Genomic DNA, 15,946 nt, shown 5'->3' with positions numbered 1-15,946 from the left:
ATAATAATCACGCTGCTGCTGCTGTCTGGAACCTTGGGAGATGGCCCTTACAGAAAGACAATTAAATAAATAAATAAATAAATAAATAAATAAATAAATAAATACCTATCATACATATTCTTGTATGTTCCAAAGTATTTTTAATCTTTCAATCTGTGCTTTGTTGTATGCCAGTGACCCAAAAAGTACAATTAAATATTTCTTAAAATGTAGCTATCAAGACCATGAACTTATTTACCTCATTTGAAGTACTGGTGATTCATTATAAAAAAAGTTCACAGGAGGGGGGAATACAATGCCACCATCAAAAATCCATTAAAGGTACAGACAGTTAACACCAGATGTCCCATCCCATGGCACAAATTAACATGACCCAATCCAAGAGTAATATGAACAAGAATTTCAGCAGCAGTTCCCCGAGATCTCTACAACTTCACTAAACAGACCTCACCAGTAAAGAGCAGAATTATTACAGAGAGCCGTTCTACTGCTAAAATTCAGAAAATCATCTATAAGTTGTTGTTTTTTTAATTTGCAGAGCCCAATCTGGGATTAAAAATATTACACCAATTTTTTGGGTACAATGATTTAGCTGTCATGACCAGAGAGCTTAATTGTCTCTGAAAGGCAGCCAGATTAATCTTCAGCAAGACAAAGACTTGGAGTCTGACCCCTACACCTACACAGATTTGAACCGACCCATGCATCAACACCTCTCAGTGGGTTGCAATTGGTGCTTTATTATAAGAAAAGTGTTACAATTATTACAAATATGTTAATTGCTACAGCTAATAACATAACTCATCTTTAGCCTTCCAAACTTCAAATACAAACTTCAGCCATATTGACTGGGAACTGGGAGTTGAATTAAATATGTCTTGATCATGAAGTTTACTATATACTGTCAGAGAGAGGATCAGGATAGGAGTCAAGGCATACAAACAAACAGCCAGTAGTTAAAAAAATTAGGGATTTTATTCTGGACAGCTACGATATCTATAATAATGAATTGGTGCGATCTAATAATATATACATGTATTATTTACAAAAGCAGTATGTTTTCCTATGTCTCTACAGAATATAAAGAAATATAAGAAATCAAGTCTTAACCTACTTAATTTTCCTCCCTCTAATGTCTCTTTCCCTCACTTTCTGCTCATACTTTATTACAGCTTCTTCTTCCTCTATTAATCTCAATTACTGACATTGGAATGTCTCTGAGTTCTCTCCTGGCTGTCTTGCTACCAAAGCCCCTAACTCACAAACTCTTACTGTCTAGTATCTGAATCTCCATACACACAACACAGTCCATCCTCCTGGTTTTTCCACACTCGCACAAGCTGCTCCAGGTTCTTCCTTTTGGTCTTCCTCCACATCCCACTCCATGTTAGTGGTGTTAGTAATGTCCTCTCCTGAAGCATCTGAAACATACCCACTCTGCCCCCTTTCTGCTTTTATATTCCATATCTAAGGTATGTACAAGCCATTTTAGAAAATGCATGCTAGCATCTTCCCTTTTTCTGCCTACATACTCTTGGTCTTGTGCCTTCTTCCCCAAAAGTCCACGACCTTGGCACAGACCCCACTGCTTTCCTGCAGCCAGGCACTCTACCCTGCCACATACACCATCCCCTCAGTAAGCTTAACTTCCAGTGAGTTCATTCAGGTAGAACTGGCACAAAAGCTAAATCATAAAAAAAAACAGGGCAATGCTAGTAGCAAATACAATTTAAATTGAAAATTATGAAGACATTTCTCAGAACACAAAAGGAAGCCTTTTTCTAATAATCAAATTAAAGAAGGGATGATGGGGCATTTTTATAAATTGGGAGCATATTTTAAAAAATCCTCTCTGGTGTAAAAAGCCATCTTATTTTGAAGTAGGCTTAGTTCCTTTGGTATTCTTTCCCAGTATTTTGGTTTCCAAGCTTTCACAGCCAGATCCCCCATCCACAACTGTTTCCCAAGCTGAAAAGGAAAGCAGCCTTGGCCTCTCCTATTTCTGAAAGGTGTCCAAAAAAGAGAGGGCGCTTTCCTTAACTGCAGATATTACCACAGAAGGTTTTGGATTTAGTTCTTATGGAGGAGGGTAGGATGTGTAGTTTCCTCTGCCTTCCAAGGTGAATCAAATCTACTTGGGTTGGGTTGTTTTTTTCCCCCCAGCCAGGGCCACATAAGGCTACAAGAGATGCCACTTGATTTTGGCTTATTTATTTCACAATGCTAAAAAGTATACAGCCCCAAATTTGGCAGTGATATTAGTGGGGGAGAGCTCTGGGAATGGCAAATGGGGCACATACAGCCTGCACTTTATCCACTTCGTTCTGCTCCTTGACAGCCATGGAGAAAGGATTCCTCTCTGCCTCATAGTTCAATAGCAGAAGAGGAAGCAACATTTCCAGTTAAAGAAAAGTTAACACTCCTTATCCTCTATCTTCCTAGAACCTTCCCAATTAGAAAAACCAGGAGGATGGATTGTGTTGTGTGTGTATGGAAATTCAGATACTAGTGTGTATGGAGATTCACAGACAGTGGAAGTCTGTGAGTTAGGGGCTTTGGTAGCAAGACAGCCAGGAGAGAACTCAGAGACATTCCAGTGTCAGTAATTAAGGTAAGTATCGGAAGAAGAACCCTCCCTTTCTCCTTTTTTCAGGGTAATATGTAGCTTGGAGGACAAAAAGTAGAATATATCCCAGTGGAAAAAATGGAGGGAGAAGGGAAGAGAGAAGGATAATATTTTTCTAATATTTCCTAGATACAGGTGAAACTCGAAAAATTAGAATATCGTGCAAATATTCATTTATGTCAGTAAGGCAACTCAAAAGGTGAAACCAATATATGAGATAGACGCATTACATGCAAAGTGAGATATGCCAAGCCTTACTTCGGTATAATTGTGATGATTATGGCGTACAGCTTATGAAAACCCCAAATTCACAATCTCAGAAAATTAGAATAGTGTGAAAAGGTTCAATATTCTAGGCTCAAAGTGTCCCACTCTAATCAGCTAATGAATCCATAACACCTGCAAAGGGTTCCTGAACCTTTAAATGGTCTCTCAGGCTGGTTCAGTAGGAATCACAAGCATGGGAAAGACTGCTGACCTGACAGTTGTGCAGAAAACCATCACTGACACCCTCCATAAGGAGGGAAAGCCCCAAAAGGTAATTGCAAAAGAAGTTGGATGTTCCCAAAGTGCTGTATCAAAGCACATCAATAGAAAGTTATGTGGAAGGGAAAAGTGTGGAAGAAAAAGGTGCACAAGCAGCAGGGATGACCGCAGCCTGGAGAGGATTGTCAGGAAAAGGCCATTCAAAAGTGTTGGGGACTTTCACAAGGAGTGGACTGAGGCTGGAGTTAGTGCATCAAGAGCCACCACACACAGACAAATCCTGGACATGGGCTTCAAATGTCGTATTCCTCTTGTCAAGCCGCTCCTGAACAACAAACAACGTCAGAAGCGTCTTACCTGGGCTACAGAAAAAAAGAACTGGTCTGTTGCCCAGTGGTCCAAAGTCCTCTTTTCTGATGAGAGCAACTTTTGCATCTTATTTGGGAACCAAGGACCCAGAGTCTGGAGGAAGAATGGAGAGGCACACAATGCACGATGCTTGAAGTCCAGTGTGAAGTTTCCACAGTCTGTGTTGATTTGGGGAGCCATGTCATCCACTGCTGTTGGTCCACTGTGCTTCATTAAGTCCAGGGTCAACGCAGCCGTCTACCAGGAGGTTTTGGAGCACTTCATGCTTCCTTCCGCAGACGAGCTTTATGGGGATGCTGACTTCATTTTCCAGCAGGACTTGGCACCTGCCCACACTGCCAAAAGTACCAAAACCTGGTTCAATGACCATGGGATTACTGTGACTGATTGGCCAGCAAACTCGCCTGACCTGAACCCCATAGAGAACCTATGGGGCATTGCCAAGAGAAAGATGAGGGACATGAGACCGAACAATGCAGCGGAGCTGAAGGGCGCTATTGAAGCATCCTGGTCTTCCATAACACCTCAACAGTGCCACAGGCTGATAGCATCCATGCCACGCCGCATTGCGGCAGTCATTGCTGCAAAAGGGGCCCAAACCAAGTACTGAGTACATATGCATGCTTATACTTTGCAGAGGTCCGATATTGTTCTATTTCCAATCCTTGTGTTATTGATGTCATGTAATATTCTAATTTTCTGAGATTGTGAATTTGGGGTTTTCATAAGCTGTACGCCATAATCATCACAATTATACCAAAGTAAGGCTTGACATATCTCGCTTTGCATGTAATGCGTCTATCTCATATATCGGTTTCACCTTTTGAGTTGCCTTACTGACATAAATGAACATTTGCACGATATTCTAATTTTTCGAGTTTCACCTGTATTTAAAAACCGCAAAACAAATAGCTGAAATGCAGATTATAAAGGCGTTTAATAAACAGTTGACTGATCAATTATGTGCCATCAAGTCAGTGGCAGCTCTTAATGACCACACAGACAGATTTTCTCCAACCTGTCCCTTCAGGGGCATGCATAGTTGCTGTAATTGAGGCCATCCACCTTGCTGCTGGTCACTCTCTTTTTCTCTTTTCTTCCACCTTTGCCAATGTAAGAGCCTGCTCCAGAAATAGAACAATTCAGATTTCAATACTTTACCCACAGAGTTCTTAAATCTGATACAGCAATTTGTTCTATTCCACTGGTTGTTTGGAAATTGGAAATATCTAGGCTGCTTTTGTTGGGGTACAATGACCTCTTTTGTATTTTTCACTCATTATTTTGTTAATTTTAATTAATGTTTAGAGGAGTAATTATGTTTTATTATATATACTACAAACATATAGAGTTGTGGTATAGGTTTTTTTTCAATCAACCAATCAATCAATTACATGGAGAGACAGGTTTGGTTTTGGTTTTTGTTGTTTTAAACTGTCTTCTTGGCTGAAATTGTATTTTTCCAGTAATTTCTGGATAAGACATTTAAAGTGACATGGAAAAGGCACAAGAGAAGCAGCTCAGACTTGTAGCTTTCCTACTAAATTTATCCCTTTACTGGGTCCTGAAAATGTTAAAAGAACAATTATGTTGGAGAGAAAACATCTGTATGTATGCGTACAAACATCCCTGAGAGCAGGAATCTAACCTGAGCAATTATTAATGGAGCAGATTTATAATTACAGCAGAAATAACATTTAGGGATAGGGATGGGGATAGACAAAGGGTAGCTCCTAGGTAACTACATTCTACCAGGAAGAAATATACACGCACATGCATGTACCCTGCGCCCTCTTTCCACAGCCTCTCTGCAATTGGATGCACCCTGCACCCTCATTCCCTGGACTTTCTGAGCTTGCGCCGCACCAATCACTTCCTCCCCCAAATCACGCGCAGCCTGCATGGGGCCTCCCAAGGCCCCCCACCTCCCTGCGGCACACCCACACTCCTTACCTGGGACTCCCTACACTTCCCACTTTGGACTCACAGATTTTGGGTCAGGACAACAACTGGGACAGCCTGGATTGCCACTGCTAAGCAACACAGTCATGTGACGCTGTGTTTTACAACATCACTTAGCAACAGCAATCCTGGTCCCAATTTCAGTCGTAACTCGGAGACGACCTGCATAACATTTAAGTGCAACTTAAAATATAAAAACCACAGCATAATTATTTTGGCAGTTCTAACTGACATAGGTCAACGATGACTAAAGTAGCCAATTTGATAAAACAGAGTCAATTAAAATACTAAATCTATTGCCTTTCAAATGCAGCAGTGCCAGACTATATTCTGCATAAACTTGGGTTGATGACCTTTATTTTAAATCACAAAAATTTGAAACATAACTCAAGTTTAAAAGAGCTTTTCTTGTATAACATCCATTAGCCAAACTACTTATCAAGCTAATTTGGAAAGTTGTTGGCATACAAGAAAGGGACTATTTTTTTTTAAGAATCCTTAAGTTCTAAAAACAGTAAGCAGCTGTTCATATAATGTGCCTCTTTGTTAAAAATGCATTTTGGAAGACTGGAAAAAACTATCCTGATATTGAACATAGCACCACTTCCTCTACAAAGTCTGTAAATCTCATATTCTGGGCAATGACTTAGATTAGATGTTCAAATCAAATAGAAATTATTATAATTTTAATAAACCTTAATATTTCTCACAGAGAATATGGGGAATGATCCAAAGTGCTACTTAATACTCCAAAAAGATTTTTCTGTTTGCCAATTTTTCTTTTCAGCTGGGTTTTCTTGAATCATCAAATCCAAGCGTGAAAGGTCTCTAGCATTCAAATTGCTTTCTAGGAAATTTCTAGTGAGGAGAGGTCTATAAAAAGTTTTGCCATCCAAAATTGTTGCTTTCCTTTATAAAAAAACAAAAAATGTTTTTTTTAAAGTGTAAGTAAAGTAGAATTGGACAAGATTAAAAACAAAATTAGGATTTCCTCAGTAGCTTGCATAAATGGCAGTTTGTTATAAATGAAAATGAAAGAAAAAGCAGCAATTTTTCTTCATTATCTCCATGACAAAAAAGTTGCTGCAGGGGTTCTCTAAGTGTGGGTTGTGACTTCCTAGGAAACCATAAATAAACCTGGGAGAGAAGGGCTGCATTTGATCCTGTGCCTGGATGTGAATGACCTTTGCCAAGCTGCTGGTTCTGGCCCAAACCAGTTGTGGAATCCAGATACAGGTCTCTCCTTTTGCAACATTTGCACTTCTAGCAGTAGCTCCTGCACAAGCCCCAACCCACTCCTGAGTGCTGCCCAAGATGACCAGATCAGGACTGAACTATTTTTGTTCAGCCTTACCTTCCCCTCTTCCAAAAACAATTCTTCCCAGTTAGTGAGTGAGTAAGTGAATGAGTGAGTGAGTGAGTTCTTCTTGGTGCTGAGCCTACACTCCCATTCCAGGCAATCTGAGCACTGCACCTCTTCTTCTTACAGGAGAATGATACTGCCTGATGGGAGCCCTAGCAGCAGCTGTGTCTGACCATGGTCTGATATTTTTATTCATGGGGAGAAAGGTGTTCAAAAAGTTATTTTAGGAGGTCACAGCCCCACAGAGTTTGAGAACCCTCAGTTATTCTAATGATTTCATCTGCCCAAATTAGTACATCTTCATCAACATATCTATAATACATTGTAATATTTAATATAGATGTATTACAGATTTGCAACAATTTGGTGGAAACTCTGTTTTAGACTATACAAAGTGACTATGTCTACAAATCACACAGCATACTAAGCTGCACTTTCTTTATCCATAGCTTACTGAATAAATCACAACATTCATACAACATCTTATGCCATAATTTTGCAGTTTAGTGCAACATATGAACTGGGTTCATAAATTGAAAGGATCTAAAAGGCATAAACAATAATTTTTGTAGTAAATTTAAACTTATTAAACTTTTAATTTAATAAGATGGTAAACTTACCTGGAACAAAGATAGGTCATAGTTCTTAAACATGAATTTAATAACACTATGGCAAAATTACTATCTTTGCAGAAATCAAAATGTACTTTTTCCATATGTGTGGTAACCAGATTTCTGGGAGAGAATTGATTAGTTACTTGCTTATGGAATAAAACTAAATATTTCTAAAACTCTAAACAATTTAAAAAAAGAATACACAATTGTACTCATGATATAATTCAACAATATCTCTGGCTCTACTGATCTATCCTCCACCAGCAACAAAATCCCAACAAAGAAATTAAAATATGAGTTGTACTGTACTCCATCTTTCAGTTATATTCCATTTCCCCATTTTTAATGAAACAATGGTGGCATACTATGCAAGAAAGAAAAGCACTCATAAATTCAGCTTCAATTTTACTATTACAAGTAGTCCTCATTAATGGGGACCAGAATTTCCATCGCTAAGCAACACAGCCATAAAGCAACTGCCGTTGAATCACTTAACAACGGCAGTTCCATCACTTCCAGTTGCTGTTGTTAAGTGAATTCACACTGTTGTTAAGTGCAATGTCATATAGTCACCATCTGTGACCTCCTGCCGACTTCCCCATTGACTTTGCTTGTCAGAAGCCAGCAGGGAAGGTTGCAAATGGCAATCGCATGACCGCGGGATGCTGTGATGTTGAAATTGCATGCTGGTCACCAAGCATTAAGCACCCGGATTGCGATCACGTGACCGCAGGAATGCTGTGACGGCCGCAACTACGAGGACTGGTTGTAAGTACCACTCATTCAGCACTATTGTAAGTTTGAACGAGTGGTCATTAAGCAAGGACTATCTATAATCTCAATATGCCAAAGAACACAGCCAATTCAAACAATGTGTAATAGGCCTCCCTACAACTTTAAGAGAGTAGTCTCTGTAATAACAATTTATGGATGATTTTTTTCAAATGTTTTATGCATGCTGATTTTATTTTGTTTCAATTTATTTCCAGGAATCACTCTCTCACTTTGTACAAACTGCCTGTCAAGATAATTTGGTTTTTCCTCTTGCTAATCATTATTTCAGGAGAAATGTTAATAGGCCCATTTTAAGCAGGAGGGAGATACTTAGAACATTTCTAAGAGTCAACATCTTTATCACATGAGCTTGTCTAAATTAAGACAAAAAAAGAAAAATGCTCTCTGAGCTACCTAAAACAAAGAAATGTTATATAGGCTGGGAACATATTCTCCTGTACATAACTGAGCCAGACAGTGCAACTGAGAAGTTTCCATAGGACACTCTTGCATAACCAAAGCCAAAACTATACAAGAAAGCAAATACTTCAGCCTCAACCTTATCTGTAATGTTTTCTTTTGCCCTTATACTCAAGTCTGGATTAGGTATCTAATCTAGTCAAGTGGAAACTTGTGGTTCCCAGACTAGAAAGGACCTTTATGCAAACATCTGAGCTGTGCAAGGCCACCAAGTGAACTGCCAAATATCTATTAATTTGGAAAAACAAGAGGAAAAGCCTAGAGTTTAAACTCTGGCACCTAGATCTATATAAAGTTTTTTACTTTTTTTTCACAGTGCAAACAATCTGTGTGTATATGGCTTCATTCTTATCTATTATAAATAGTTCTGAATAACTGAATCATGTCTGAGAGGCTTTTTATTCCTGAATACAAGGTTCTGCAATTGGACAGCCTGAGATTTAATGCTGAACTCTAGCGTAAACCTGACAACTAGGAATGATGACGCTTCCCATATTTTTTCTAGCAAAGTAAATATATTTCCAAATAAAAACTGAGTGAACTAAACATGAATTTGTCATGGGAGTTTGAGTGAAGAAAGGGCAGAACAGAAAGGAATAGCCAAGGAGGGGAAGAGGTTGCTAATTGCTGGCTATTGTTTCCTCTCCTGTAATTGATTCTTGAGTGCTGCTGATTTTGTGTGATTGGAGCATTGGTTTCTACTGAACTAGCTGAGGCAGCTTCAAAGGATTATATAAGGAAAACAGTTTCTAGAGAGCAAGCCCTCCATCCTCGGGGATAGGGTGTCCCACTTTTTCTTCTTTTTTGCAAACCCAAAGAGTTTTAGTTAGTTGAACTTGACTAGCCTGCCATAGTTGGAAGACAAAACAACCTGGGCTGAAATTTTCTAGACTGCCAGCTGCCTCTACCTTCCTAGGCTAGAGATGATTGCTCTTTTTTCCCTGGCATTACGGTTGTCCGAATGGGAAATCCAATGTTCCCAGGGACTGTGATGGCTTATCATCTCTTCCATATATTCAGGCCAATTTCCTCATTTTTACTTTCTTAGCACCCACTCACTCTTCATTTTTCCCAGAATGGTTCTGCTGCCAGCTGTCCTGACCTAGCCCATCAGTGGCCAACAGCATAGGCAGCTCACCATTGTATGCCTAGAACTGTTAAAAATTAAAAAGCCCCCCCCCCCAAGAAAATCATACCATATCAGGGGAGCAATTTCCCATGGGTAGATAAAAGTGAGTGGGAAGGGAAAGGATGACAAGGATTCTGCCAATTGCTGCCCTTAAACTCTTCTGCATTACAATGTGCAAGCAGCAAAATTGATCAGCTCTGTGGATGATATGCAGTCAAGGTAGGCTGCGGAGGCAATCTTTTAATATCAACACAGTTTCTTTCTGACTCAAGGATGGGAGGATAGGACATTACTGTCAATATGAGGAAGAGCCCCAAGAGGATAAGAATAGCAACATGATAATGGAGAGGTAAGACAGTTTTAGTACTTTTAGTGTTAAGGCTTCATTGACTGGACAGCCTGTTTATAATCTCAGAAGGGAGAGAAGCAACAATTAAAATATGAGGTCCTGGAAATAAAATGATATAGTCATATAAGCTTTGATCCTGAGAAGCACTGGCAGAAATGAATAAGCAAAAACTGGCTTTGCTGTCTCCTCCTTCTTTGGCAAACCTTGTTACTGCCAAAAGCTCTATTTGAAAGGTCAGAATACCCCTCTTAAATGGAATGGAATATAACACAGAAGGCAGAGGAAAAGATAGGGATTGCTAACAGAAGCAAACATATTTATTCTAGGCTTTTTTTTTTCCTTTTCTTGTTTTTCAGCTTCCTGAACAAGAGAACATCCCACAATGAAGATAGTATTGTAACCATCAGGAGAAGCTTTTCTGGATTCTAACAGGGAGTGGAAGGAACTTGACCTTCAGTCAATCAGGAGGCAGCTTACCTGCAACCAAATCTTTTTTTGATGCAGTTCTCTAAATCCAAGCCAAAACAGTTAGCATATTTTCCAGGTACATTGGCCAAGTTTCCTGCTAGCCAAGTGACAAAAATAAATCAATGATAACTTTTATGACATGGAAAACAATAATCTTGTTTCACACTTACTTATCTGACGAGCTTGAACACATCCCAGCAATTTCTAAATCTCTTATGATGTCTGAACTTGAGCTGAAAGGCAAAGTAGGATTTAGTTTAGACTACTTGTTGAAAATTGTCAGATACACCAAAAAGTTATTAAACATATGTAGGAACATTCAGCTTGCCAAATCCAAAGTAAGATGGGAGTTGCGCTGGCTTTATGAAATGCTGAAAGTCTTCTTCTGCCTTTTCATTTTCCCTTTTTAAACCTGATGTGCTTACAATAATCATTGGGCTCTTTAAAAATGGGAGGATATTAAGCACTTCTGGACTGACTATGCAATCATGTAATAAGTAATAAAGAGTTCTCTGCCCAGAAAGCTTCAAAAATCAAACTCTTTTCTTAAAAAGCTATAGAAAAGGTAATTTTCTCTTTATTTTTTTGTAATAAAGATCACTTCAAAAACTTTGCAAACATTTTAATATTTTTTAAAAGTTTCAGAATTGTACATTGCCATTGTTTAATTAAGGAAAAAAGTAGAGCATTTTAGCATAAATGGAAAATCAATATTAGGGATGAAAAATAAAATAGTGTCTATGGCAAATATTATACAATAAATATATCCTAAGCTATGACAAAGTCATCTGCCTGACACATCATGCATCCCCAAATCCTGTTTCTTAAATAGATAAGTAGCACTAAGGTCATTTACATTCACTGAAACTGCTAGTTTTCAAATCTTCTCCATCAAGAAAAAATACTGAAACAGCAATGAAAAGAAATAAAAGATTATTAAATAATAATGAAACCTCATGAAATTCCCTTCTTAAAATGTGAGAGAATTTACATGTTTATTTCATTTTAAACATCTTGTAGGAATGCTGCCTCTAACATCCCTGATGAGATGGGGTGTTAGCTGAAAAACCTAGTTTTAAATGTATGGCCTGCATGCAGATATCTGAAATGTAATCTACTAAGAAAACTGTATTTTTGCTATATTTTGGAATAAGTGCAATTGTACCATTTATATGGCTTAATATTGTCATGCAGCTAAATAAATATTCTTAGCTAGATATGATGCCATATCTATGACCCCAATTTGGGGTCACAAAAAGGACATTTTTCTGATGAAATAATTACTCAATTATTCCCCCTTACCCCAAATATAGTCATTTGAAAAGATTTAAAAAAAAATTGGATTCCCCCCCGGTGTTTTGTCTCCTGTTTATGGAAACGGCTGATTAAGAACATAACAGGAAGATACTAAGCAACAAGGGAACAGGAACTGAGGGCCTTGAGAAAGAAACAAAATCTGTGCAACCTCATATCATACCTTGACCACCAAAATTATACTTTCAAAGACCAGACTGTCTTATAGGTCTTCTGTGACCCTATGTGTAACTTGAGGTGCTTCATCTCAATTGCATTACAACTATGAGCTCTCACACTACAATGGCCAATGGATTAGCCAGACACATGGAAAAAGGGGGAACATAGCCCTTTTCCTATAAAATGCTACTGATCTACAGGAAAAAAAAATAATAATAACCAGGTGCCTGTGTCTGACAAGGGACAGCACAAAAGAAAGTTTTCCATTTGTGCACTATCACCACCAGTCTCTCACTCTTCTTGGGGTTTATAAAATGAGGCCTAATGCTGCATGGAATTAAGGATGTGTGTGATTTGTGGGTGCCAGTTTTAAGGGATAAAGTTTTTCTCTTAAGTTCTTGTAAGATCCACAGTTTTCCTTGGGCAGCACCCTATTATTGAAATTTTCTGTCCTACTCTTCTATTGGAGTTACATTAGAATTCCTATTAAAACTTGGTTTTTTAAAAATGAACATAATACAACAGAAATCTTTCAACATTTGACCTTATGTTAGCCCTGCAGGTAGTCCAGGCAAGAAGTACAACCAGAAGTACTAGCTCTATCTTTATTTTAAGATTATGTTAACAGAATCTTGCAAGACTGAAAGTATTTCTCCCTCCTTTCCTTTTACTCTCCAGAAACTAGGGAAGGTTTCCCACGCCGCCACCCCCCCCCCTTTTCTATGGGCTGAGACATCTTTTACATGCCAGTTGTCCAGTCTGCAGCTCTCCCTCCTGTCTCCCAAGGTCATTTCCACATACCATTATACCTTACAATTTCAAACAATATCAGTCCCTTCATGAAATTTACTTGTTTTTACTTCTTCTCTGGAACATCATTCCCCCCAAGATTCATACAACTTAAATAATGCCTTAAAACCTGGCTCTGTTCCCAGGCCCTGTGTCAGAGTGGGTGATAGAACCCTTATGTGATCCTTTGCTTTTTCAGATGACTGTGGATTTTTTCCCCCACACTTTCTTTTTTGATGATATAATTCTTTATTTTTACTGTGTATTATTGCTCTATTCTGTAAGCTGCCCAGAATCAAAGCAAATTGGGGCAGCCTATAAATCTCATGAACAAACAAACCAATTTCTGCATTTATGGCATTCCAGAGCTTTTAAAGTATACTACTGAAAACTGCACATGTTGTAGATGCGGACAGGGCCTTGACCACATCTCATGTTTGCCCTACAGCTGAGATGTAAAACTGAGCATCATCAGCATACTGATGCTACCTGGCTCCATCTTGTCATATAGAAGTTTCATTTAGATGTTAAATAGGCAAACCAAAACACCGAGCCCTATGGCATCCCACAGTGAAGAGCTCTAGGACTCAACATCTCCCCCCATAACACTGACTGGTCCTGCCCATTTAAAAAGGAAAAAATCTTCTGCAGGATAACGGCCCCCACTCCCAACCCCCAATGGCAGTCTAGAAGAATATTATGACTGATGATATTGAAGGCCACTGAGAGAACAAGGAGGACCAGTAAAGCTGCACCTTCCCTATCTCAGTCCTAACACAGGTCATCCATAAGAGACCTCCTCCATTTTTCCTTAATTTGTGTTGGACTATAAACTTTCAAAGGTTCTATCTTCTTCTGATTTGTGGACCTTAGTTTTAAGGATAGAATTCAATTCAAGAAAGAGGTCTATTGTACTTGATTAAAAAAAAAAAGAGAGAGAGAGTCACAATTAGTATCGTCCAAAATGTAATTCAAAGGTTGGGCTCATTTTGGACAAATATTGGACAAATATTTTGACATTCTGGACAAATTTCAAAAAATATACTCAGTGAACAAAGGAAAAAGTAATTGCACTGTTACAGTGAAATAATTTAAATGTTTATTTGGAGCAGCTTAAGCAATATAGGAAAGTATTTTATTCTTAAAATCCTACTTAATATACCATAATTGGCTTCACAAGGGAACACATGCAAAGCAAAGACCAGCAGATAATGGCTATTTCCTTGTTCAGGTTTCAGATCCCAACGAGCAGGGTATTTAATGCCTTTAGTTATTTTGGAAACATAAGCCATGAAGGTAAAATGACAAACATAAGCTATGAAGGTAAAATGACAGCCCATTAAAAATGATATATCTGGATAGCTCAATGTAGTTAATGCATTAAAGTACTTCATTTAAGGACTCACTTCCACAAGCTATTAATTATATTATTCTAAAAAAAAATCACATCTGAGATTACGTTCTGCTAAGAGTCACCCGTCGGGGGAGATGGGCGGCATACAAATTGAATAAACAAATAAATAAATTAAATAAACAGTATAATCCTAGTTACTGTGGCAAAACTGACCAGTAATATTTTGCCCTTAAACATTATCTCCTTAACCCATTTATTCATGCAATATCACTTATACTAGTCCCAGAGAAGTGATTTCCTTACACACACACACACACACACACACACACACACACACAGTGGTTTGTAAGACTCTCATACTAGAATAAGTTCTATGTTAAAAATTCCAATTACTATTCTTTTTCTGCCCATCACTAATTTTAAAATCTCATGTCTGAAAAGTGTTTGCCTGCCATGGATGTAATTGATTGGTGCAATATCTTTGTTGTGATTATGGCATGGGTACATAAATTCACAGAGATAACTGTCAACCATTGATCAATAACTTATTTGGCAGGAAAAAAAAGTGCGAAACAGCTGAAATAAGTGGATGTAGCTGATTGGTGTGCAAAACTCACTGGCAGGCAAAAAAGGAAAAAGAGCCAAAATTCCCACAGTTAAAAGGAGAAGAACTGTGTAGATTAGAAGCAACAGCTTTCCAAGTCCAAGGACCTTTTGACTTGTGCAAAATTCAAATAAGGAAATTTCCAGGTATATTCTGAAGTAAAATTGTATCAAGAAAATGTTTTCTGAATATTTGAATCAGTGTTGAAATATACACACAGCTGAAGTTGCAATGCACAAAATTTACTCTAATTTCAAGGAATCAGACATTCTCATCTCAGCTCCAAAATGTGCTTTGCGTATGAGTATGCCCTACTGCCATTTATCTGATCAGTTCACACTGCTGGCAAGACCAAATGTACAGTCTGCAATCTAGTGGGTATTATTTCCATGCTTATCATGTTTGCTGTGGAAAACACCCCCGCCCTGTAGCAACTATAGCACTATATTTTTAAATTAAATTAAATTTTTGTTGTTGTTTCCTTCCTTTCCTTCCACTTGTAACAGAAAGTCCAGAGAAAACTTATTTGTAATTAAAAGAGGTTTTCACTGCCCTCTCCTTCTCCTCTCAAAGCTTCTATGCGGCATTGCTTGTAACCTTGGCCGAACTTATAGGGATAAATCTGTTTAATAGTATTGCTGACATGCCTGAGAGGACTATAATTTTTGAGCTGTTGGATACATATTGCATTTTTTAAAAATGTATTGCTGCTGATTTCAACTGCAGTCAAACATAATTGGGGTAGAGCTGGGAAACGGATGGATAATTTAAAATAGGAGAGGCAAGTAGGTGAATTCTTTGGAAGAAGAAAGTCATTTTCTTATTTCCATATGACTGGTCATTTTCATTCCACAGGTGGGGGAACTGAAGTCATCCACTGAGTTAAAGTCTAAACCTAAACTTCCCAGGATGTGCAGTAATGCTCTGGCCATTAGACCATGTTAGTGTTCATGACTACATATTCAGGAATACCACCAGATATAGGACCAGTAGGACCTTCACTAAAACACTACAATATTTTCCCAAGTCTGCATACGCTAGAATGTAAGTTAAACTTTGGATGCCAGCAAATGAGATGAACCAGGAAGAGATCAAGAAGAGCCATA

General features: G+C 38.3%; 1 protein-coding gene across 5 annotated transcripts in view; it reads right to left on the bottom strand.

Moving 5' to 3' along the window:
* RAD18 (RAD18 E3 ubiquitin protein ligase) overlaps nucleotides 1–15,946 on the bottom strand; it is a 125,163-nt gene that overhangs the window by 25,451 nt on the left and 83,766 nt on the right. For all 5 annotated transcript variants that reach the window (XM_088134311.1, XM_088134309.1, XM_007425484.4 and 2 more), the window contains one exon: nucleotides 10,791–10,853. In XM_088134311.1, coding sequence (XP_087990437.1) covers nucleotides 10,834–10,853 — 20 coding nt within the window. In that variant the 3' untranslated portion in view covers nucleotides 10,791–10,833. The remainder of the gene's footprint in view (nucleotides 1–10,790; nucleotides 10,854–15,946) is intronic.

The sequence above is a fragment of the Python bivittatus genome, unplaced genomic scaffold (genome assembly GCF_059951505.1).
Source record: "Python bivittatus isolate LINGU-HERP-01145 unplaced genomic scaffold, Pbiv_v1 ctg000080_np1212, whole genome shotgun sequence".
NCBI lineage: Eukaryota > Metazoa > Chordata > Lepidosauria > Squamata > Pythonidae > Python > Python bivittatus.
The sequence above is the reverse complement of the archived record's forward strand: the minus strand, read 5'-3'. Positions and strand labels throughout refer to the sequence as shown.